The 26,771-nt window shown below is 38.1% G+C and overlaps 1 protein-coding gene across 1 annotated transcript in view; it reads right to left on the reverse strand.

The window, feature by feature from the left end:
• LOC124605277 (serine/arginine repetitive matrix protein 2) overlaps positions 1-26,771 on the reverse strand; it is a 268,096-nt gene that overhangs the window by 78,922 nt on the left and 162,403 nt on the right. Inside the window, exons 4-5 of the mRNA XM_047136851.1 lie at positions 13,901-14,152; positions 13,189-13,251 (exon numbers count right to left, since the gene is read on the reverse strand). Coding sequence (XP_046992807.1) covers positions 13,189-13,251; positions 13,901-14,152 — 315 coding nt within the window. The remainder of the gene's footprint in view (positions 1-13,188; positions 13,252-13,900; positions 14,153-26,771) is intronic.

Raw genomic sequence — 26,771 nt, forward strand, 5'->3', positions numbered from 1 at the left:
ACAGTGTCTTGAAAGGAGGATATAAGATGAACATCAACAAAAGCAAAACGAGGATCATGGAATGTAGTCAAATTAAGTCGGGTGATGCTGAGGGAATTAGTTTAGGAAATGAGACACTTAAAGTAGTAAAGGAGTTTTGCTATTTGGGGAGAAAAATAACTGATGATGGTCAAAGTAGAGAGGATATAAAATGTAGACTGGCAATGGCAAGGAAAGTGTTTCTAAAGAAGAGAAATTTGTTAACACTGAGTATAGATTTAAGTGTCAGGAAGTCGTGTCTGAAAGTATTTGTATGGAGTGTAGCCATGTATGGAAGTGAAACATGGACAATAAATAGTTTGGACAAGAACACAATAGAAGCTTTCGCAATGTGGTGCTACAGAAGAGTGTTGAAGATTAGGTGGGTAGATCATGTAACTAATGAGGAGGTATTGAATAGGATTGGGGAGAAGGGAAGTTTGTGGCACAACTTGACAAGAAGAAGGGACCGGTTGGTAGGACATGATCTGAGGCATCAAGGGATCACCAATTTAGTATTGGAGGGCAGCGTGGAGGGTAAAAATCGTAGAAGGAGACTAAGAGATGAATACACTAAGCAGATTCAGAAGGATGTAGGTTGCAGTAAGTACTGGGAGATGAAGAAACTTGCACAGGATAGGGTAGTGTGGAGAGCTGCATCAAACCAGTCTCAGGTCTGAAGACCACAACAACAACAATTATTGAATAAATGCTTCATGGAGTTCTTGCCATGCCAAATTTGTCAGTTTTTAACAATTTCCTCCATTCTCATGGTCAGGAGATATTTTCGTGGGCCTTAAATTACTTTATTTGGCTGAATTACGTCACACAGTCATGGAATATGCATACAATAGCAAATACTATGTTGATGTCAGTGACTGAAGACCACTGGTAGCGGTGCTGATTTCATTAGATGGTGGATGACTCAGCTCATGTTGCCTTTCAGCATCAAGCGTCCATTTCCATGCACCGCTCCAGATGCAGCCACTGCCTTGGTTTGATGAAACAGAAATAATATCCTATGCCTCTACCTACGGGGAGTCTGAGATCAAAGAAGCCATGGAAATCAGAACGTATAACAACTTTAACCAAGACAGTGGCTACACCACGAGTACTTCAGGGGACTGGGCACCTGATGCTGAAAGGCATCAGAGGAATCAACTGAATCATCTAACAAAATCAGCACAGCTACCAACATTCTTGATTCATAGATGTCCACATAATCTCTGATGACAAACGGAAGTTCTATAACTCTTTGATGTCTCCACGACATAATTAAGCCAACTACAGTACCTAACGTATTGCCTGATGACTGCCAACTGAGGAAGTCATCGAAAGCTTGAGATTGGCATATCTGACACAGCAAGAACTCTATGAAGCATTTATTGAAGTGAATCCTTTTTGAGATTTCAGGGATGTGGTATTGACAGCTACGATGCCACGGCGTAGGTTGGCACTACGACTGACACCGATGACAGTGCCCTCTAGCAGGTGCTGTCCAGATCTATGAGCTCCACTCCAGATTTTCCACATTTCATCAAGAGCAGACGGCCGGGACACTTCGCTTCAGCTTCACACCTACGTACTAAGTTATGTATGCCTCTGTAAATATTCATGCACCAGTAAACCACTTTTACTCACTCGCAATACCGACGTTTTTTACCTGACCTGCTCCTACTCTCTTCCTTCATTCGGCCAACCTTTCAGTTTTCAGGAGCAGACCCATGTGCCGCCTTCCAGGCGGGATACAAAAGTTGGCGACGATCAGGAGTTAACATTTCTTTTTCCTTTCCTATCATTTCCTTTTTTGCTAGGTACTGCTTTCTTTTCGTGCTAGCCTCAGTATAAGACTTTCAATTGTGTAAACCATGGTTTCGCCACAGGAACAAGTTTCACTGTCCGATCTATGTTTTCAGGCTCAGCAAATGACGCAGCTGCTTGCTGCCATAAATGGACTGGTAACACTACAAACTGTGGTTACTTCGGCGCCTCCGACGCCACTGCCTGTACCGACGCCGTCACCGACGGCGCCGCCATTTCGTGCCTCCAATCCTGATGATAAGCGCTGGCCAGAATACATCGCCCAGCTCGAGGCACACTTCACAGCATACAAGGTACAGAGCGGCTTGCCTTTTTCATTGCCAACGCGTGTGTTGAGTTATACCCTGTGCTTGTCAAGTTATTTCCCTCCACCCACCCAGAAACTAAAACTTATGACGAAGTGATTGATGCTTTGAACGCCCACTTCCGTGATAGTGTAAATGTGGTAGCTGCACACTAAGCAAATTCTTTCATCTCCGGCATGGCCCTGCTCAGTCCAATAAATCTTGGTTAGCGGACCTTCAGGGACTAACATCTGATTGTGACTTTAAATGCTCATGTGGACGCTCATATATGGATATAATGATTAAGAGACGCTATTGTGCAGAATGTGGCGGATCACCATATCTGCGAACAAATCCTCAGATATAATAACCCGTCTTTGCAGGAAGTAGTGGACTTGCTAGACAGACAAGATACATTAGACATGGCTGCTTCCGCGTTTGACATGACCCTGGGTGTGTGTAATGTTAGCACGCCACAACACATGCCCTTCCACCCGGTCCCCGCACGGCCAGCCACAGCGCGCCGCTTGCGTGCAAGTAAACACATTTCAAACCAAGCTCTGACTAAGAAACTAAAATCATGTCCAAATTGCTTTCGTGCCCACCCACGTGACAGTTGCCCCTCCCATCAAGCACAGTGTTATTTTTGTAATATGAAACGACACGTGCAAGCTGTGTGTAGTAAGAGCAAGTCTAATTCACAACTTGTCTCCTGTTCGTGTGACTCGCGCGGGCGTCATTGCAACAGCAACCGCCCTGGTCATGATTCACATCAGCCTATGGACTTTAATGCCATTTATTCAAAGCCTTCTGCTTGATGTGCTTCGACAGCTCGTCATGTGAATCAAGTTTTGCCAGACACTTTCTCTCGCATTCAGTGCGATGCGTGGACACTTTTTGTTACTTTGAACATTTGTGGACACGGGTGCGTCTGTTTCTTTACTCAACAGATCGATGTATGACTTGCTTGGTTCATCCCCGCTTCGTCATTCACATTCCACACTGACTGCTTTTACTGGACAATGCTCGGCGTGTGTAGTTTGCAAGCCACGTATGGTGCGATGACCCGTACAGTTTCTTTCCATGTGCCCCGCTCTAGTGATGCTACGAACATTTTTGGCATAGACGCATTTAAACTTTTTGGCCTCACAATTCAGGACAATGTACTTTGCATCAATGCTAGTGACCATGCAGACAGTGTTGCCGCACTATGCAATGATTTTGCTGAACTCTTTTCTGATGACTTTGGTTGCGCTACAGACTTTGCAGCGCATGTTCTAGTTAAAGACAATGCCATGCCTGTTTTACGGCGCGCATGCCCAGCACCACACGCACTGTGCGACGCCGTAGCTTCTGAACTTAAGCATTTGCAAGGCATTGGTGTCATTGAACCTGTTTCTGCTTCACCTACAGTGTGTGAAAAAACCAAATGTTCGTCTATGTATTTGTGCTGACTTTAAGTATACTGTCAATCCCCAGACAGTGGTAGCTATGTTTCCCTTGCCGTGTCCTGAAGACATTTTTGATAAGCTTGGTGCGGGAAAATTCTTTTCCACGACTGACTTGCGGGACAGATACTTTCAGACTCTGCTCGACGAACAGTCGCAGCGCTATTTTGTGATCAACACCCACCTTGGGTTGTTCAAGTTTCGCCGCCTTCCATTCAGTTGTGCTTCGGCTCCTGCTATTTTTCAGTCTTACTTGCAGCAGTTGTGTGCCACTGTCCCTGGTTGCTCAAATTATCTTGCGATATTTTCGTATCCGGTCGCACCCCTGACGAACATTTGCAGAATGTGTGTGCCTTATTTACTGTCCTTTTGCAGGCAGAACTAAAGTGTAACAGGGACAAGTGCAAATTTTTTCAAACTAAGATTCAGTATTTAGGACATATGATTAACGGACAGGGCATCCACCCCTCGCCGTCGCATCGCAGTGCGATTAGAGACTTGCCAGCACCCAGGAACTTGAAAGAACTTCAGTCTGTGTTGGGCAAAATTACATATTATATTCAGTTTATACCAAATGCAGCACAGATTGGAGTGTCTTTGCATCACCTTCTGCGTAAGAACGTTCCTTTTGTTTGGTCTTCATAATGTGACGCTGCTTTCCACAAACTCTAATCTGCTTTGTTGAGTGACTGCTGCTTGATTCCTTTCAATCACTCCAAACCTGTTGTTTTGGCTGTCGATGCATCTTCTCATGGCATCAGAGCGGTTCTCTCAAACCGCATTAGTTCTGTTCATCGCCCGATCACTTTTGCGTCGTTGCTCAACTATGCCCAGCAAAACTATTCTCAAATCAAGAAAGAAGCTTTAGCTATTGTATATGGAGTAACAAAGTTTCATGATTTTTTGTACGGTCACAAGTTCTATTTGGTCACCGACCATAAGCATTTGACTTCGTTGTTTCACCCGTCAAAGTCAGTTCCGGACCATACGGCACAAAAGTTGCAACATCAGTCTTTGTTTTTGTCTAACTACATTAAAAAATCTTGTTTTCAGCCTACGGCCCAGCATGGCAATGCTGATGCTTTGTCTTGTCTACCTATCGGTCCTGACAAAGTGTTTGATTCTTCCGAACTGTCCTGCATGTTTATTGACTTGCAAGATAAGGACTTAGCTGATGGTTTTCTGGTAAATTTCGTCGCATTGCTTCCGCAACAGCTGCCGGTGCTTCTTTGCAGATTCTTTTGCAGTATATTCGTACTCAATGGCCTCCATCTACTAAGCAGATTCGTGATCCACTTGTTCGACATTACTTTCCACAACATCACAACTTGTCTGTACACCACGGTGTTATCTTGTTACGATCTGACAATGATCACTCTCATGTGGTTGTACCTCGTTCGATGCAATCGGAAATCCTTTGTTTACTGAACGCTGGTCATTGGGGTATAGTGCGGAAGAAGCAATTAGCGCGTCGTCACTGCACTTGGGTCGGCATTGATCAACAAATTGAGAATTTGCTTGCTAACTGTTGCTCTTGTGCGGAGCATCAATCTGCTCCGCGCCAACGCTTCTTTGCATGGCTGACTCCTACTGCGGCTTGGCAGCGCGTTCATATTGATTTTGCAGGTCCATTCTGGGACACCTGCTGGTTGATAGTTATTGATGCGTACAACAACTTCCCTTTTGTTGTACCTATGTCTTCCACTACATCTGCCAGTACTATTCGGGCTTTGACGTCTATTTTTTGCGTTGAGGGCCTTCCTGAAGTTATTGTCTCTGACAATGGCCCCCAATTCGTGTCCCCACAGTTTGCAGCATTCTGTGCTGCTAATGGCATTCACCATCTGACTTCAGCCCCATTCCACCTCCAGTCGAACGGCGAGGCTGAACGCTTTGTGCGTACATTTAAGTCGCAGATGAGCAAGTTGCACGCCACGCACTCTCGCAAGCACGCATTCTGGACTTTCCTTGCTTCCTATCACTCTCAGCCGCACGGCCTCCGTTCCCCAGGAGAATTGCTACATGGCCGCGCCCATCGATCGCTCCTGCAGCTATTGCACCCACTGCCACGTGCTCCCGCTGCTTCGCATCATTCTGGCTTGCGCCGCATGATTTTGTGTTCTATCATGTTTTCTCTGGGAGGCAGCGCTGGTACCAGGGGCACATTCTTCGCCAACTTGGCCGTGTCTTATTTGCCATTTCTGGTCCCTCCAGCACTGTCAAGTGACACCGGAACCAGATCCGTTTGTGCCGTCATCGGTTTTCTTCCGCAGGTTCTTTGCCGGCAGAATTGGAGGCTATGCCGGCTTCCGCCACCTCAGCCCACGACAACACCGACGGCGCCTCCTCCGCTTGCGCTTCCGCTGCGGGCGCGCCTACCTGACGGTCCGGTCACCTGCATTGGAAGGGCGCCTCTCGCCGCCGCCGCGGCCGTACTTCTGGTCGCCTCCACCACCGCTGAGTTCCTCTGCGGTGCCAGAACCGATGGACGCTGAGGCTGCCGTCACGCTGCCGCCGCCATCACTCATGGAGGTCGTTGCTCCGCTTCCTCATCCGAGCATACCCAGTAGCGGTGCTCGGCCCGGGCAGGTTTTCCACAGGGAGTTTTCCTCACTTCCTTGCGAGCAATTCGGGGTCGCGGGTGGACAGCCTGCCCTGGCATTTCCACTGTCCACCCCGTCAGCTGCGCCACCCCTGGGTCCCTCCACCCACCGTTGGAAGCCATACTCAATGACAGTGCATCGTTTCAGGGGGGAGGGATGTGGTATTGATAGCTACGATGCCACGGTGTAGGTTGGCACTACGACCGACACCAACGACAGCGCCCTCTAGCAGGTGCTGTCCAGATCTACAAGCTCCACTGCAGATTTTCCCCATTTCATCAAGAGCAGACGGCCGGGAAACTTTGCTTCAGCTTCGCACCTACGTACTAAGTTTTGTATGCCTCTGTAAATATTCATGCATCAGTAAACCACTTTTACTCACTCGCAGTACCGAGGTGCTTTACCTCACTTGCTCCTACTTGCTTCCTTCATTCGGCCAACCTTTCAGTTTTCAGGAGTAGACCCACATGCCGCCTTCCAGGTAGGGTACTAAAAAGGACAGGAGATGATGCCAGTTCAAGGAGGGAACAAGTCATTTTCCATGTCCTGTCGCAAAGGGCAGATGTAATAAATCTGCTGTCAGTGTTTTTAACACTAGAATGGTGGAGTTCCTGACAGTTCTAAAATGGTGAAAAGGACTTCTTGTGAACTCACTTAAAATATTTTAGCATTTGACGTAAAACAATTACTTTATTTTAGTATATGTTAATTTCCACCTTTTTGGGAATCAATAATAATGATTTCTTAGTGTGATAAGTAATGTTATTTAATTATTTCTACAAACAAATCTCTTATTGATTTTCTGTTGCTCATGCTAATAAGTTTTATAAACTGTAGACTTATATATATTAACTATTTTTAGAATCTTATAACCACATTTGGTATATATGGTTTATACCACACTCACTTGTGTCCCACATGGGCTTTGTTGTACTTTTTATTTGTGTGACTGGAATCTGCTAGATGCACTTAGCACAAGTGATTTCAGTTTTATGCACACATTTTCCAAACGTGGCTTTATGGCACTTTACACAGTTGTGGCTGGTCTTATTACCTTTGCAGAGACTGATTTGGCACTTGTTCCACTTTCTAAATGATTTTGGTCCCATACGAACTTCTTTTATCTGATCTTCTTCCTGCTCCTTTGTTTCCTTAAGTTCATTCACCAACTGAAGTACAAACCACTGCTTTTCCATGTTCCTGTTCTTTAATACATTTATTACTGCCATGTCCAAGGTGTTGTGGAAGACATACATCGGCCATCTCCTATATGCAACTTTTGTAATATATTTACAGTCATTTGATCTACTACATCCACCTCACACTTTGTAGCATTGTAGAATGTCAGGGTTTCACCTTTCTGCTTGCCTTCCTTGCTTATTGCTACTTCAGCATGCAATGTACTCAGAATAATGATATTTCTATTTTTCTTTCTTTGGCATACAGTCTGTGTTACCATCCTGGTCCAGGATGGTGATGGACACCTTTCAGCATTTGGCTTCTTTACCTTGTCAGTGATTCCATAATTGGTCTTATTCACTGTAGAAACTAGTGAAGTTTTTTTGTCTTTGAGATTCTTAGTTGACGAGATGTGAAGAAGTTGTGCGTCATCATGTTACTTCCTTGATTTAGAAATGACTCCATGAAATGCAGAATGGCCCACTCTCCAAATGGTTGCTCATCTCTATGCATGCCCTGTTGTGTGTGTGTGTGTGTTTTTTTTTAAAAAAGGTATGGGAATGAATTACACTGGCAGCAACCCAGATCATGTTTGTCTGGTTTGTGGACCATGAACTGGGTGAATCTGAATCTTGTTTTGTTTGGTAATGGTTGCTCGCCTATGGTTATATTTTCTCCAGAGTATTAAAATCAAATATGGTTTTTCTTGAACTTTCCCTCAATTTCAGATACAAAAGCCGATCTGTTCGCTGGTAGGTGCTCAGGTTGGATTGATTTTTCATTGAAATGGAGAAATCTGAGAATCAAATCTGTCCCTTGTCATAATGTGCTTGATGAAAGTAGGCCCCAAGAATGTTACCAAAGATTATTAACAGACTTACCCTTTGTCAAATGATATCCCAAGCATATATGACAGTTATTTTTCCAGTTCCTAAAGTGACACAATCCAATTGTTGTTTTTTAATGCCATGTGAGCATCTGATTCTTTGTATTTCTTCACAAGGGGCAGTACTGCTTTCTCAAAAATAAGCCTGAAAACTTTTGATCAATGTGTTGTGTACTTGACAAGTGTAAGTAGTGGGACCTCTTCCCTCCCTTAGGTAACAACATTCTTTCAGAAGATGAAGAACTGTAATCAGGGATGAACTTAGCAATCAGTCACACAAATATCTATATTTTACTTTAGATTTAGCTAGATTTCAGCTCCACTATAACCATCATTAGAGTGTGTAGCAGCAAATCATACAGACTCAGAAAGCTTTAATGCGCAAATGTTGTTAAAACAACTTTAACCTGTCTGCATATGAGTGTGAATTGAGTTATGGGCAAGCTAAAGTCATTTTAACATCATGTACATATTCAAGCTTTCTGAGTCTACATGAATCGCTACTAAGTGCACTGATGATGGCTATACTGTAAATGAAATCTAGCTAAAATATAGATTTATATGAGACTGATTACAGTGTTCATCCCTGATTACAACATTTTCACACTCACTGAGCAGAACAGTTCCTAATGGAATCCAACCAGATGAAGAATTGGCAACCTCTCACACATTTCTTAGCGACCACCTTTGTGGAGGCATTCAACTGTATCGACACAAACTAGCATATGAATGCTCCTCCGCTAGTACCTCCCCATTCACAATGTCTTCCTCTTCATCTAAATTTAAAATTTTTTTTTCATGGGCAAAGAATATTATCTTAATGAAACAATATAAACTGTGACATATTGGCATGTGCACATGCCAAGACAAAACAACATGCAGCAAAAACTCTGCTTGGCTGTTGATTGTTGCCATTTCACTGTTGGATTATTTACATACATTCAGAAGAGAAACTAACGCAGTGTCAAATGACACCTTCTGTCATTTTAGGTAAACTGAATAAAATATCCAAGAAAATATAAATACTTCGTAAATCCTATAATCATCATAAAGAGGAGAATAATGATGAAAAGTCTTATTATTTCATGAACAAAGTAAAAGAATTGGATATGACATTGAAGAGAAAAGTATTTTGACCCCATTCTGCCAATCTGGTGTTAAAGCCTATTTGCAGTTAACGGGAAATGTCACAATTTTATAAGATTGTTTATTAATTGTGAGCTAGTGTTCAGACAGTGAAATGTTAAATCCTGCAGAAATTCAACCTACCGTTCGTTCTCTCTTTTAAATAAAGTTATCAAGAGGGCCATTTTTACTTTTAAGATACAGTCTGTTAAAAATGAAGCCGCGATGAAAGTAGTGGGGTGAGGTTCATGAGATAGGTACAGCATGCATTCAACCAAAACCATGAGACCTGCAGCTGCAGTGAACACCTGAGGATATACACTTCCCCCTTGCACTCCACTGCAGTTTCAGGTGGCCAGCTGTCCTGTGGGGCTATCTGTTGCATGCTGATATTTTGTTTGTTTTCATTTCTTACAGTGCAGGGTTAATATTTTATTTGTTATTACAATTGCTTATTGTGTGTTGTGTGATACTAAACAAGACCAGACAGAAGCAAGTTCATCAAACATTATATAACAAAAAAGTTCGATGACCCTTGGCCAATTTATTAGAATCTCTTTGCGATCCTTCATTTGTCAAAATTTCGAGTTTCCCTGGTTGTATGATGGAATATGTGTTGTGTGTTGCTACAAAATTTATCTGTCCTTTCTTGAGTTTTACCTTGTCTTGGGTCAGGTGCTCTGACTCAAGTTATCTTCCAAGTCATATCCAAGTGCACTCTTCCTTTGACAATTGCCAAGAGGTGGTTGTTGTTGCTGCTGTTATTGTTGTTGCTGCTGTTGTTTTTGTATGTCTATATTTTTTATGTAGATCAGTTACCTGTTGAGAGTTGCTTCAACATTATTTATGAAGGAGTTGGGGGCCATGTCTACTAAAGTGGAATCAACGACCAGACCATCAATTTATCTCTTACATTTGTTGTTGAAAGAGAAGTAATTGTGGGAAAACAGAAGCATCAAAAGGTTTGCAGACTAAAAATTAAATATTTATGAAGCTAAAAATCATTTTTAGGTAACTGTAGCTGATAACAAGCAATTGCCTCCAAAAGCTTTAACAATAATAGGGACTACGGTAGAATTTTCTACAATTTAATGTAACAATGAAATGTTCATTTCACATTATCCACACAGGAAATAAACAAATGCATCACTGTACATAATTATGGGCAACCTCTTCCAGTACTATCCATCTACAGGAATCACATTCTTCACGTCATTATGCTCCCTTTCGTATATACACACTGCCTGTCTTTAATACTATCACATAGAGTGGTAAAACGGTGCCACTGCTGAATAACATAATATAAGTTCATCTAACACTCACAGGAATTACCTTAAGGTCTACACAGCTAAGAAAATCAGCTGGGAAGCAATCTAAGATATCATCTCAATTTTCACACAGCCATTTTACATTTAGGGTGAGTATGCTTCAGGAAATTTTGAAAATGACAGTTATATACTCACAAAATACATTGAATTTTGGAGAATGCAACCCATCAGAAACACTTTGTTCCGAAAATGCATGGTACATACATGACAGAACACAATTTTATTGAAGTGTGACCCACACAGAGGCAGTAAACTAAATAAAAAAAGAATAACAACAAAAATAATAATGTATATCCACAAAATTTATCAAAATTGTGTATTTCTGTGGCTCATGATTAGTAAACCTCAAATTTTACACAATAATTAAGTATCTTACATTGCAACTGACCGGGAAAGAGAATAGATTTTACAATAAAAATAAAAGGAAAAGCTTTCTACAACTCAAAACACTTCAAATGTGCGCTACATAGCTCATTCTTGCTTAAAACAGATTTCTTCTTATGATGGTGTGAAAAGAGATGTGCCTCTCAAGATTTTGAATTTTTTGAAATTTACTCAAACGAAATATTATGGGCAAACTATTTACCTTATCAACCCATCAACAAGGACTGACTTGTCAGAAAAATAGAGAGATGGTATTAACAATATTTTCTTTTATACGTTTAGAAATTATGCAGATAATTATGAAAATCAACTTTAAGGACAAAACATGTAGGAAACAGAAGAGTGAAAAAATAAACACAGCTCACATTTTTTGAAATTATATATAATAGTTCATATAAATATATATAATGACTAAAGAAATACTTGACAAAAGATTGAAATATAGCAAAGCAGTGTAGCATGCTAGATCAATAAACACTCCACACCTGCTATTGCAATAATGTGTCACAATACTGAATCAATATAACTAAAACAAGTTAATACAGATGAAATCATTGTGGAGATGGAGTCATTAGCTTGAGTATAGCAATGCTCTGAAAAACATGTATAGTGCAGAAACTACTCACGCTGCCAGTGTGACTGCTGCAGAAACCCTTTTTTTCTTTTTCCCCCTTTACCAACAGCTTTTCTACTGCAGAATATGCACAATTATTATTCCTTCTAAATCGATAACAAAAACTGAAAATATAGACTCTCCAAGAAACCTGTAACCTCAATCAATAGTAATTATTCTTAAAAAGGAACTAAGTGATGTTAACTCCAAGAATGATAAAAGGCACAATCCAATCATATGTAAATTATTTCGCAAATTTAAAAATGGACCTTGTGAATGATGGAATAAGCAGCCTTAAACTATTGCAGAACTCAACCCATACACAATCAACAGCTCTTATTGCAAGCTATTAAATGTTCCTGTCATTCACTGAAACTTCCAGTAGTTTCACATTTTAATCTCACGTTAAAACTGAAGATTGAATTTATACACTGAGTAGATGGCTTAAACCAATCTCTCTTCAGAATCAGCAGTGTTATATTTCACGGGAGGCTGTACTCAACAAATCAAACAACTCTTCTTTTTCCACAATACTTCAAGAGCAGAAAAAATCTACACTGAAGTAAAACAAATGTCACTGCTGCCACAATGCTACATAAATGGGTAATATCATAATTAGCTAAATCCCCCTTTCCCCAAATTACATGCATGCTGTCAGCAAAAACAGCATTTTCATACTGACAAATCAAAAAAATTACAAAAAGCAGTTACACTGGCACTCTCCAAACAGGTTAGCTTTCAGGTGAGGTGTATATTGATCATGGAGCATGGGCTTTACTGTTTTGTCTTACACAGTCCTTGCATCAAGACCATTAATTATTTGTCACTACTTAATAGGTGTCACTTCATGAGGAAAAATGCAGTTTCATGAACAGAGAATTAACAATACGCTAAGTGCTGAAAACTTTAATATTACTTTAGAAGTAATGGAAAATGATTTGGTTGGAAAAAAGTGAATATCTGTACTCATTCCAAAACAATTTTAGTTACAAAATGAACTGTAATTATGGAACAATGTTAAGCTTAGCTTTCTGTATTAAAGCACTATGTGGAAACACTTAAAACAGCTCATGTAATTAAGAAGCTACATTTCTGAGAGGTATTTTCTAATGACAGTTAAAAATGCATAGTCTCATTAAATTTTTCTGTGTGAACAGAATTCTGGAATAAGGATACATTATATATTTCCTTTTACATAGGTAATTATTTTGTCTCATACTATGTCAATAATTCTATGCCACTAAGTGACAAAACCCAAATATTAACCTTTTCCTGACACATGAATATCTTTTTAATTCAATTTAGTTTGTAACTTACCTACTTGGGCACTCATAATTCCTTCCAACTGTTCTTTTTAATAGAGAATGTATGTGGGAGTAGAATAAAAATAATAATTAATAAACAATTTACTACAATCTAATTAAATAGAATTTTTTTTATAGTTAATTTACTTTCCACATCTCCCTACTGTGAGGTTTAACTTCAATACTGATATATACCTTTCTTTCTTGTGTTTCTTGGCTTTCTTCTTTTTTTCTTTTTTCGTCTCAGGACTGGTGGAACTAAAACACAAAGAAACAAGTCTATATTACATGGCAAAAATGGTATTTCCACTGAAAATCTTGCAAGATAACACAATTTCTGAAAGAAGGAAGGAAAACATAAAAATGGAAATAATCAGGTGACAGTAAAAATGAAAAAGGGTGTGATTAAGAAATCCAGAGCACTTCATACAGCTCTATTACACAGTTACAGAAAAAGTAAAGCTGTCAGCAGCCTGAAGGTTGCACAAAATAAAAAAAAATTACACCTTTACTAAACCACTGACTGGTAGTGCTGCTTTATGAGTCAACATGAAAAGTAGACTGCTGTTTCATTCAAAAAATGTCCCAGTATGATTGCAACAAGTATGGGCTTCTGGCGAACTATTCTTGCAGAAAAGCAAAACTGATGGAAAAACTTAAGCCAAGAACACAAAATGCAATTGCAGGTAAAGCTACTTGGACAGGACGGTATGCAGGCACTTTGACTAATACAGGCAACTTTAAGAAATGTCTGGATGCTGGTAATGGTTATTTTGAATAACCAAGTGACTATAACAGCCAGATAAGACTAGCATTCAACTTACTGTGTTTTGTATCAATTTAGTATTATTTTTTCCTATTTATTAAATTAAGTGGATAAAGATATGGTACCCTCAGGTAACTGTACCTGTCTCTGGATTTTCTCTTTCTTTTCTTGGCCTTCTCTCCAGTATGTGACGGTAACTGCTCTGGACTGGGAGTACGGACCAAAGTATATTTCTTGTTCTGTTCTGCAGCTGCTTTAGCTTGTGCCTCTTTCACATGACGCTGTGGATCCAGACTACTGCCTTCGACAAAGTATTCAGAGATACCAAAAGCTTCACGTAACTTGGCATTTTTCTCTTGTTGAGCTTCGGCAATCTGATGAGTTTCTCGAACACTGAAACAAATACTTCCTGCCTAAATAATCTATTTTTTTAAATATATATTTCTTTTAAAAATATTAGTGACAAATTATCACTTCAAATAAGCTAATATTGAGACTAGACTGTGGTGTGAGCATTATCACATTGCAAAAGATACTAACTAGTGCAGGTAAAAGCAAAAGTTACTAATTTTTAAAAGTCGTACTCACATATTTGAAAATCACAAAAAAATTGTTATACTATTTTAAACATAATGAAAATGAAATTTGCATTACACAGTAACACCAAAAAACAAGATTAGTTTACTCTTAAAATGTAGGAATTGCCCAAGAGACTATCAGTTATTATGAAAACAGCTAGATCTTATTTAGTGATAAGTTGTATGTCAGAAATCTATATTCTTTAATTGTTTTGAAGACTTGATCAGTGAAATCATTAAAAACAAAAGGTGAGTAAAGAGTTCGACAGTATTTCACAAAAGTCACATAACATTCACAGTATGCCAGTGAAAAGGAATCGGCTTAAATCAGTACATAATATGCTACCATTTGATAGGAGCACATGAGAGCCTTCCTAGGCACTTACAAATTCTGAAAAATGAAAGTGTGTGAACAGTGTAAGACTGGAAAGGTCAGTCTTTTCACAATATTTTCTACATGGGAGAAGTCATTCCCTAAGAGTGAGGAGAGGAGAGCCTCTGTTGAGTCTGGAATGTAAGGAATGATGTTGTGGGATGTTAAAGAAGTTTGGCAATCCATGAATCCGCAAAAAAAGGGAGGGGGGTTGTTACAAGAAATAATAAATTTTCAATGTGGTAGACAGGTCATCATTCAATTACAAATAGAGCTGGTAGTCCAGTCCACTAACTTAAGTCTGTACATACGATGCATACCACACTTTGCAAAAATTATTGTTATATATTTCTTTCATACTTTTAAATTCAATGTGCTGTTCCTCAGGAAAGAGAAGGATACACTACACAAAATGCAATTATCATATGAAACTACACTTCTTACCTACACAAAGTGGATATTACATTACACAAACCTTCAACAACTACAATACATACATTACAAGAGACTTCAGCAGAAGATGCCATAGCAAAACCACCCTTGTCGCACCATCATCTTCTTTTGAAGAATATAGCAGACAGCAAACTCCACTAGCTTAGCCTAAATTAATTCTTTGTCGTCCCCATACTGTGTTGCTACTTTTTTAAATGATGTTACGCTCTTTCTTACAGTTCTTGCTACACATTTATCCCAGCTAACACCGAGTGTCTCGTCATTGCATACAATAAACAACTGGTATAATATGGGACTAAAAAAATTTATATTATTACTTTCTGCCCCTGTCAGGTAGAACATCCACCATTTGACTGAATATTTTAATATTAATTTATTGCACACTATTGGACATGCCTGAATGACATGTCTTTGTCAAACTGTTAAAATGTATATTTGGTCTTAGAAACCAGTCGTCACATTACAGGAGATGAGTATAGATGAAAAATACAGTGACCAGCAAAAATAGTTTTAACACACTGTTTTGCATATATGAAGATCAATACAATACCGTGACATGCACGCATGACGTCCATATATCAAATTACGTGCACAATGGCAGCTGTATTATGTATTTCTGTTCTCAACTCATATCCCGAAATGCGGCAAATGGTTTATACAAGCGGATAATTTAATGATACCACAAAATGTGTGACATGTCAGAATGATGTGTTATTTCATCTTTGCGCCTGATACCTGACTTTGAAGCTGAAATTGCATTAGTGTGAAACAGATATAAAAAGAAATGGCGAAAATTTTGTTAAGAAAAATATTCTCATCCAGTTCTTTATTTCAAAAAACTTCTTAAACTGACAAGTTGTAATAATAATTTCATTGATTGTGACTGCGTGTTCCTGAAATTTTTTATAGAATTCATGACCCTTACACTCTACCTTCTTTGAGAGTATATGCTGTTTACTTTTATTAAATACTATATTAAAATTGCCAAGTATATGTTATAAATTTGGTGAGGGACCAAGTTGTAACTGGGCATTCTACTCCAAATGTTACTGGTGGGCCAAAAGCAGCTGTAATTTTTTATAGTACTTTGCTATGAAATGCTGTATCATGATCTGTGATGAACACCAGTATCATCACGTACCTACTTATCTCACCAGAAAAAAAAGTACATCTATGTTTTGAAGGGCCTTGGTCATCACTTAAGTTTTATGGTAAAATAATAAGCTAGAAATCATCAGTCAACTACTTGAATTCTGCACCTTTACACTTGGTGTATAAAATAGGCTCCACACCGATTGAAGTTTCTTCCTTCTTACTTCAGAAATGGCTCACATCTAACATTGACATACCTTCTGTATAGCTATGCCTTCCAACTTATAACAATCAACACTATGCTTTTGCTATCTTTTAGAAGTGCATATGACGAAGAATAAGTTTTGATTGCACAATTAGTTTAACAGGGTATAGAAAATAATTTTCAAAAATGAGCCGCAGGTTGCTGACATCCCAGACAGTAAGGCATACAATAACACACAATTTTAATGTGTGCTGTACCTCATATCAGATGCAGATCCCCATGTGTATAAGTTCACAGGCATCCATGGCCGGTGTCATTTTGGATAAAATAAGTTTGGACATTGGGCCAAGTAACTGCAACTATTAAAACAGCCAAATTTCCAATGTTTTGACTGACTTGCTGTGGTCCTCTCCAGGGTGGTTCACTGCTTTATGAACTGTCATTTTGGGATCTGGTGGCTACCGACACCACGTATCAGAGACGTCACAGGACAATTTGAAGAGGCGTTGTGGAAGGGTGGCTGTATGGTGCACTATTGCCTGTGCTACCCTGGTGGCTGATCTAAAGGCAACTCTAGTAGGTGGCTAGTGCATTGGGTTTCTTTTGCCTGTGCTACTGTGGTAAGTGATTGGTAGGTAAACTCTCATTGGTGATTGGAAAGCAGCAGCAAATTGGCAGCTTGTATCCAGGGTAGGGTGTTTTTCTGCAATTTCCTTAACAAGGATCACATAACAACTTCAACTCCTAGTCTTTCCTTATTGTTTTCTATTTTTGCAGTACTCCATCTTCTCTTCATGTTGTCTATTCTTATCTTTTGTCCATCTTGTTTTCGATTTCTTTTTCCTCTACATTGAAAGCTTTCTAAATTTAATATTTTATTCTTGTCAAGATTTTTGTCTGTTATTTCCAATTCTTTAATGTTGTTTCTTTCTAGATCTTTCCTTATTTCTGTAATCCGCATTATCACTGATTTCTTCTTCCAGAAATATAGGAATTTTTTTTCCTTGAGCCTGTTCTCAGCCATTCAGTAGAGAAGTCCAAAAAAGATTAATCTTCTTGTAGCCATTACTTATGATATTTTATCTATATTTTTGTAGATCTCCTCAGTACTTCTAATTTTAGAGCCTCTTGTAATTTGTGTTGCATTCATTATTTTTCTAACTATACATCTTTCAAGTTCCCCTATTCTGACCAGCTCATACATCATTCTTACACATTATTCACATGTGTATAAATATTCTGGTCATACCACTGTGGTATATTGTTTTAGTTTGATTTTTGTAGATATACATTTCTTGTTGTAAACATTTTTGGTCAAAACAAATGCCCTCGCTCTATTTTTAACTCTTATATCTACTGCAGATTTCTCTAGTCCATTCTGCTGTATCACTTCTCCAAGATATTTGAATTAACTTACTCACTCACTCTATTTTACCAATTTGTTCTATTTTACCAATTTGTGTTTTATGAATTTTGGTGTATTTTTTATGTTTGTCATGAATTTTGCTTTTTTCAGTTGAAACTTTTGAGACCAGTTCTATTTGCTATTTATTCCAGAAGATTTATTTGAATAATTGTGTCTGTCAGAATTTCTGAAAGTACTGCAGAACCCAGGCAGTTTACCTTAATTTTATTTTTCTTCTACCTAGAATTACTGGTTCAATTTTGTGATTCTTTAGCTCAAAATTTCAGATCCTAATTTTTCTTTTCAGAATGCAGTTAAACAGTAAAGGTTATAAACTGCCTCTCGTCTAACACTTGTTCTTAATTCAAATGGCAGAGATAGTTGTTTCGTACATTTAACTTTAGATATAGTCTTTGTTAAGAGTTTCATGAATATGTTTGCTAGTTTTGCTTTCACACCAAATACTCTAACGATTTTATCTATTGTCTCTCTGTCCACCAAACCAAATGCTTTTCTTGAAATCAATAAATCATACCATTATAGGTTTGCTGATTTACATAAAGCAGCTGAAGATCATTGATAATCTTTGGTTCAGACCATTCCAATAATTCTGCTGTAATGTAGTCTTCACCACTTGCATTGTTGTTTTTGAGTGATTCAATGGCTTCATAAATTTCTTGCTTTGTTTGGGGGGGGGGGAACTTCCTGCAGATTTGTCGTATTGCTGGAAATTCCAAGTTAACTGTTGGAACTGGAGATTTTAAGAGCATGTCAAAAAATTTGGCTACTATTTGGTGTTTTCTTTGTTATTTAATCCTATTTTGCCATTTTCGTCTTTGAAACAGGTACTTGATACCTTTTAAGTACATGTTTAAAAGTCTGGTAAAAAAGTTATAGTACTCTTTTTGGTAAAATTTTCTTCTATTTCCACAAGCAGAGTCTCTTTTGATTTTTTGTATTAGTTTTGAGGTTTCTGTTTTTTTCTGAATTCTTCTAAATGTTGTTTTCTTTAACATATCTATTTTGTCCACTTTGAGCTCTTTGTTCTAGTGCTTCTTCACACTCTCCACTCCACCATGTCTCCTTTTTAATCTCGGCCAGTCCTAAAGTTTTCTCTGCTGATTTAGTAATTTGTACCAGGAGTTCATGCCAATCATCTTGTTTTGTTCTGCTCTAAATTTTTTTTATATTTCCTACTGTAATATTACCTGTAGTGGAATTGTATCCAATTACTTTCTTGGTTGCATTTTTTGTTTTAGATGGGAGAAATCATACTTTAATTTTAGAGATATAATGATCTGAATCAAAATCCCCATTTCTGATTACTTTAACATTGATAATTTCCACGAGATACCTTTTAGATATGGCTGTGAGATCCAGTTGAAATTATCCTAGTTTTGGATTTGGTAATATCCAAGTTTTGGCTATTCCTAGCAGTTTGCGAAAATGTGTGGCCATCAGTTTCAACTGCTTATGACAGGCATCCTCGGAACTTTTAAGACCCAGGTTGGTGGAGTTTATTATTATTATTATCTTTCCTTTCTCAGACCTTAGGTCTGGTTCGGAATGAAAGTGACGCGGACCTTGATCAAGCATCACTTCCTTTTAACTGTACGGTATATGTTACATTGCGTTTAGGAACTTTCGGGTAATTGAACATGTATCAATAAGTACGGATTTCTGAAGTTGTGTATATAAGTTTGGATGTAGCTGTATTGCATTGATGTACTGGTGGATATTGCGTGGTATGACTCCTGTAGTTGAAAGTATAATTGGTATAATGTCAACTTTATCCTGATGCCACATGTCCTTGACTTCCTCAGCCAGTTGGATGTATTTTTCAATTTTTTCTCCTGTTTTCTTCTGTATATTTGCTGTATTGGGTATGGATATTTCAATTAGTTGTGTTAATTTCTTCTTTTTATTGGTGAGTATGATGTCAGGTTTGTTATGTGGCGTTGTTTTATCTGTTATAATGGTTCTGTTCCAGTATAATTTGTATTCATCATTCTCCAGTACATTTTGTGGTGTATACTTGTATGTAGGAACGTGTTGTTTTAAAAGTTTATGTTGTAAGGCAAGCTGTTGATGTATTATTTTTGCGACGTTGTCATGTCTTCTGGGGTATTCTGTATTTGCTAGTATTGTACATCCGCTTGTGATGTGATCTACTGTTTCTATTTGTTGTTTGCAAAGTCTGCATTTATCTGTTGTGGTATTGGGATCTTTAATAATATGCTTGCTGTAATATCTGGTGTTTATTGTTTGATCCTGTATTGCAATCATGAATCCTTCTGTCTCACTGTATATATTGCCTCTTCTTAGCCATGTGTTGGATGCGTCTTGATCGATGTGTGGCTGTGTTAGATGATACGGGTGCTTGCCATGTAGTGTTTTCTTTTTCCAATTTACTTTCTTTGTATCTGTTGATGTTATGTGATCTAAAGGGTTGTAGAGGTGGTTATGAAATTGTAGTGGTGTAGCCGATGTATTTATGTGGGTGATTGCTTTGTGTATTTTGCTAGTTTCTGCTCGTTCTAGAAAGAATTTTCTTAAATTGTCTACCTGTCCATAATGTAGGTTTTTTATGTCGATAAATCCCCTTCCTCCTTCCTTTCTGCTTAATGTGAATCTTTCTGTTGCTGAATGTATGTGATGTATTCTATATTTGTGGCATTGTGATCGTGTAAGTGTATTGAGTGTTTCTAGGTCTGTGTTACTCCATTTCACTACTCCAAATGAGTAGGTCAATATTGGTATAGCATAGGTATTTATAGCTTTTGTCTTGTTTCTTGCTATCAATTCTGTTTTCAGTATTTTTGTTAGTCTTTGTCTATATTTTTCTTTTAGCTCTTCCTTAATATTTCTATCATCTATTCCTATTTTTTGTCTGTATCCTAGATATTTATAGGCATCTGTTTTTTCCATCGCTTCTATGCAGTCGCTGTGGTTATCCAATATGTAATCTTCTTGTTTAGTGTGTTTTCCCTTGACTATGCTATTTTTCTTACATTTGTCTGTTCCAAAAGCCATTTTTATATCATTGCTAAATACTTCTGTTATCTTTAGTAATTGGTTGAGTTGTTGATTTGTTGCTGCCAGTAGTTTTAGATCATCCATGTATAGCAAATGTGTGATTTTGTGTGGGTATGTTCCAGTAATATTGTAACCATAATTTGTATTATTTAGCATGTTGGATAGTGGGTTCAGAGCAAGGCAGAACCAGAAAGGACTTAATGAATCTCCTTGGTATATTCCACGCTTAATCTGTATTGGCTGTGATGTGATATTATTTGAATTTGTTTGGATATTAAGTGTGGTTTTCCAGTTTTTCATTACTATGTTTAGGAACTGTATCAATTTAGGATCTACTTTATATATTTCCAATATTTGTAGTAACCATGAGTGGGGTACACTATCAAAAGCTTTTTGGTAATCGATGTATGCGTAGTGTAGGGACCTTTGTTTAGTTTTAGCTTGATATGTCACCTCTGCATCTATTATCAGTTGCTCTTTACATCCTCGTGCTCCTTTGCAACAGCCTTTTTGTTCTTCATTTATAATTTTGTTCTGTGTTGTATGTGTCACTAGTTTCTGTTTAATGACTGAAGTTAATATTTTGTATATTGTTGGTAGGCATGTTATGGGGCGATATTTAGCTGGGTTCGCTGTGTCTGCTTGATCTTTAGGTTTCAGATAAGTTATTCCATGTGTAAGTGTATCAGGGAATGTGTATGGGTCTGCAATGTAACTGTTAAATAATTTAGTTAGATGTGAATGTGTTGAGGTGAACTTCTTTAACCAGAAATTTGCTATTTTATCATTTCCAGGGGCTTTCCAATTGTGAGTAGAATTAATTGCTTGGGTGACTTCATGTTGCAAAATTGTCACTTCAGGCATTTGTGGTATCATCTTGTATGTGTCTGTTTCTGCTTGTATCCACCGTGCATGCCTGTTATGTTGTACCGGGTTTGACCATATGTTGCTCCAGAAGTGTTCCATGTCTGTTATGTTTGGTGGATTGTTTATTTCAATGTGTGTGTTATCTATTGTCTGGTAAAATTTATTTTGGTTTGTGTTGAATGTTTGGTTTTGTTTCCTTCTATTTTCACTTTTTTTGTATCTTCTGAGTCGTTTGGCGAATGCTTGTAATTTCTGCTTCTTTTCGTCTAATTGCTCTGTCGCTTCTTGTTGTGAGATTTTACCTAACCTTTTTCGTTTTTTTTCCGAGATTTCATTTCTTATAAATTGTGTTAGCTGTCCGATGTCTTTTCTCAGTTTTTCTATTTTGATCTGTAGCCTGTGTTGCCATGCTGGTTTTGTGGGTTTCTTGTGTGTGTTGGTTGGTTCTGATCCCTGCCTAGTGTGTATATTTAGTGTAGTGAGTGCTCCTATATATACCAGTAGTTGTAACTCTTCCATAGTTGTGTTTTCATTTATTTTGTTGTGTATGATTGTGTTGATAGTTTTTATTGTTGTTTCGACTTGTGGGTTATTTGGTGGTCTATGCAAGAATGGTCTAATGTCTGTATTTGTGTCTTTGTATTCTATATATGTTAGCTGAAATTTTTCTTCTATATCTAATATCTGTGTCACTTTGTGTTCTATTTGTGCTTGTTCTGGTGGCTGCCTTAAGATTTCGTTTTCCTCTGATTGTTTAATTGATGCGTGTTGGTCTTTGTTTGTTTGCTCTGGGATGTTTGAGTCCATTACTGTATTTTCTTCTTCTTCTGATTGCACATTATTTTGTTCCAGTATTTGTTGTACTTGTTGTTTGATGTTATTTAATTCTGACTGGGGTATCCTGTTATTTTTTATTATTACACGGATCTGATCAGCTAGTCGTTGTTCTGTTAAAAATTTTAATTCTGGGTATCTGGTAATAAATGTTGTGTATACTTGTGATCTGTATCCAGTTGTGTTGGTTCCTAGGTTTGTTGCTTGGTAATAACAGAACATGAGGTGTCGATTAACTTCATCTGACCATCTCATCCTCTGTCTTTGTTTTCCTTCTAGGGTGGTTGCAGGAAGCATATCTTGCAAAACACCTCTATTTAAATTTAAATCATTTTCCAGTTGGCTAGCAGTGTCGTTACCATTGTGGGCGGGCATAGGGTTCAAGCGTCGTCCCCGACCATGACGGCGCTTGTCCGAGGCTTCATTAGTTCTGTCCTGAACCAACTAATCACACTAAAAGGGGGGTTAGCCCTATTAGTGGTTTGTTCTTTTCGTCGCCTTTTACGACTGGCAGAACATACCGGAGGCCTATTCTTTTCCCGGGCCTCCACGGGATTTATTATTATTATTATTATTATTATTATTATTATTATTATTATTATTATTATTAATCATCATCATTAACATTGCCATCATTTTTGTTGTAGATGTTCTTCTTCTTCTTAGTATTATTATGACCATTCATCGCATTTAGTTAGTATTCCCTTAAAATAATAACACGTTCGTTGACTGTATGGCGCTATTACGGAGGTCCTATGGTTTTCGAAAACCAGTAAAGTTCAGAAATTTAAATGCCATAGGGCCATAATTCAAACAAATGGCTTAATTAACAATGTAAATGATACCAAAACTAGAAATGTATCTTTGCAAAAGATGCCAGAGCTACAAAATTTGAGATGGCATACCAGCTCTACAATGGCACCTGCAATGAAAAAATGAGAAAAGTAGCTGCTATAGTGTGGTCATAAAACCTCAAGGGTTCAGTCAGTTGAGTGTACTGCTACATTCCAAATAATGCATATTCTACAAACAGAGAAAGAGGATATAAAAAAATCTTTAAAAATTATAGTGACCAAAACTGACTAAAATGGCAGTTACACATTAAGAAGCAATCAAGACCTCTATAAAAACATCCCAGAACTCTCAGACTCAATCATAGAAGAAATGTGTTATATTTTTGCAGAAGTGGAAAGAATAAGAGAACAATGTTTCCAGTATTCCAATACCAAAAATAATATTCCAATTAAACACTCTTAGAAGAGTTTACATTATTTAGTTAATATGTTCAAACAAGAAATGTTTGAAATAATAGTTACACACTGCCATGATGTTCAAGAAAAAGAATAAAGTAAAAACACAAAAATCCGCATTGAAGAATGAAGCACACAAAAGGGAGAAGCAGTTAAAAAATCTGGAAAGAAAGAATAGAAGAAGAGATAATGTATAAATCTTTATGATTTTAGGCTCCTGAGTTGACCACATTCCAAACAAGGACAAGAAAGCAAAATGCCATCTTCAAGCAAGATGGTAATCATGTTAACACTTTCTGTCCCTGATAGGTACAAAAAGACTAGTAGAGGTGCTGAACATAGTAAGTAACACTGTAGACGAGAACACTGGACCACAGACAATATAAATCACATTTGAAAATCACACTGAAACCAATATCACAGTGACCAATATCTCTATCAGCCAACTGGTGGGTTCCTCTGCTAATGTTTCGGAATAAACATTAATTTTTATTTACTGTAGTGTTTTCGATAAAGAATTTCTTATTACGGTAGTTAAGCCTTGTGCAGCATTTTATAGTCTGCAAAAATATATGACAGGAAGAAATATTGTGTTCTATAGGTAAAATTATTTTAAAAACACAAATGGTTTTTCTGCCCCTGATAGGTACAAAAAGACTAGTAGAGGTGCTGAACATAGTAAGTGACACTGTAGACGAGAACACTGGACCACAGACAATATAAATCACATTTGAAAATCACACTGAAACCAATATCACAGTGACCAATACAATAAATTATAAGTTGAAACTAAGGACTGACATTATAAATGAGCAGATGTGAAAGGTCTTCTATTTGAGAGCATTCATTTACGTACAAACATTGCAAATTCAATAATAACACTTATTATGTGTATGTTTCGTAAAATCTTTTTATGTCACATCAATATTTCCCAGTGATGACGCATCAAAGAATATTTGGACACTTGTCTCATACAGGATGAACAATCACACAAAAATAGGCAGCAAAAATTTGTTACATGAATGTTTTAACACTGAGGACTTGAGTATCAGAAGAAACCTCAAGCCAGATGCCATGCCATTAATGTTTCATTTTTCTTAGCATTTGCCACCAAAAGCAAAAAAAAGAGGAAACGACAAATTCAGAGAAAAATGCAAGAAGTGTCCTCTTTGTCATTATAATGTGAAAGATACAGTTTATTTGTTCTTTTACAGTTAGGCTGTAAAGAAAATATGTTATGCAGTAGTTTCAATCGCTTAAGGAATTGTGAATAAATGTTACAATTTATTTCGTTTTTGTATGCCTTTGCCAGCTGAACGCTAAAATGATACCATCATGTTAATATTGGTAATTTTTCGGAAATTACATTTGCTGTAGTGTTATGTACTAATACAAGTAGCCCATGTTGGCACCGTGTTCACAATTCAATACAGTTCTTAGTGTCAGTGTATGAACAAAATGCAAGCTTATGAAGTACTGGACCAAATTTGTGACTGGAATCAGAACTTTCTTAGAGGTAGGACTCGATGTGTTTTTTTTATAGAGGTAAAATCGACAGACAGAGGTGATTTCTGTAGTTGCCCAATGGACCGATATCGGACCATTACATCTGCATCTTTACTCTGCACAGCATGTGGCAGAGGTTACCCTGTATACCATTGTCACTTCCATTTTCCTGCTGTAGTTGTGAATGGACTGCAAGAAGAACAATTGCTGGTTACGACTCCACCTGAGCTCGGATCTCTCTGATTTCACCTTCAAGGTCTTTCTCGAGATATACATTAGAGGAAGCACACAGGTATATGCAGAACACCTCTCTCGCAGTGTGTACCACTGGAATTGGCCGAGCACATCTGCAGTGCTTTTGTGCTTACTAAATGAACCTGTAATGAAACACACTGCTCTTCTTTGGATCTCCTCTATTTCCTCTACCAATGCTATCTAATACACACCCTACAATGCAACCATAGTGATGGGGTAGCATCATTGATTACCAATCAAAATGTCCTCGGTTCCAGGTTTGGAACTCACCACCACTTAAATTTTGATTAATAATTAGCACTGACAGCTAAAGACTTCCAGCATAATAAGTCACCCTCATTTTACCAACAGCCTTATCAAATAAGGTGGACAAGCGGACGGAGGTTCAAGGAAATCCTTTGTCCTTGAGGTACGAAACTGCCCCTATAGGCGGAATGAACAACGGCACGAGGATGCAGAAGGCAATGAAAACCACTGCATTAAAACTGCGTAATGTGTATTCGCAGGACATGTGGCCTGTAACTGACGAAGTAACTACCACAAAATACCAAGGAGTAACCATTCGGAAAGAATTAATGTGATAGGACCACATTAAACAAATAGTACGAAAAGACTGAGATTCAGCAGAAGAGTCTGAAGATACTGTATTGCACCCACAAAAAAAGCTAGCTTATAAAACACTCGTTCGACCGACTCTTTAGTATTGTTAACCACTCTAAGATCCTTACCAGTTTGATTAACAGGAGAGACAGTGAAGATCCAACGAAGAATGGCACCTTTCCTCACGGAGTCGCTTAGAAAGTGTAGAAGTGTTGGGCAAAAGCTCAATAAACTCAAGCGACAGTCGCTACAAGAGAGGCTTTGTGTATCACGGAGAAGATTACTGCTGAAATTCCAAGAGCGTGAGTTACGACCACAAGAGTTGGGCAAAACACTACTTCTTCCCACATATGTCTTTGCAAAATAACCACGACGAAAAAATGAGCGAAATTAGAGCTAATGCGGAAGTTAATTGACAGGCGTCCTTCTCTAGCACCACTTGCAAATGGGACAGGGAAAGAGGAAAACGACAGTACCAGAGGAATACTCCACCACTCGCCGTAAGTTAGCCTGCAGAGTACAGATGTGTATCATTTAGGGCTTAAGCTTTGCTTCTGC

This window comes from Schistocerca americana, chromosome 1 (assembly GCF_021461395.2).
Source record: "Schistocerca americana isolate TAMUIC-IGC-003095 chromosome 1, iqSchAmer2.1, whole genome shotgun sequence".
Lineage (NCBI taxonomy): Eukaryota > Metazoa > Arthropoda > Insecta > Orthoptera > Acrididae > Schistocerca > Schistocerca americana.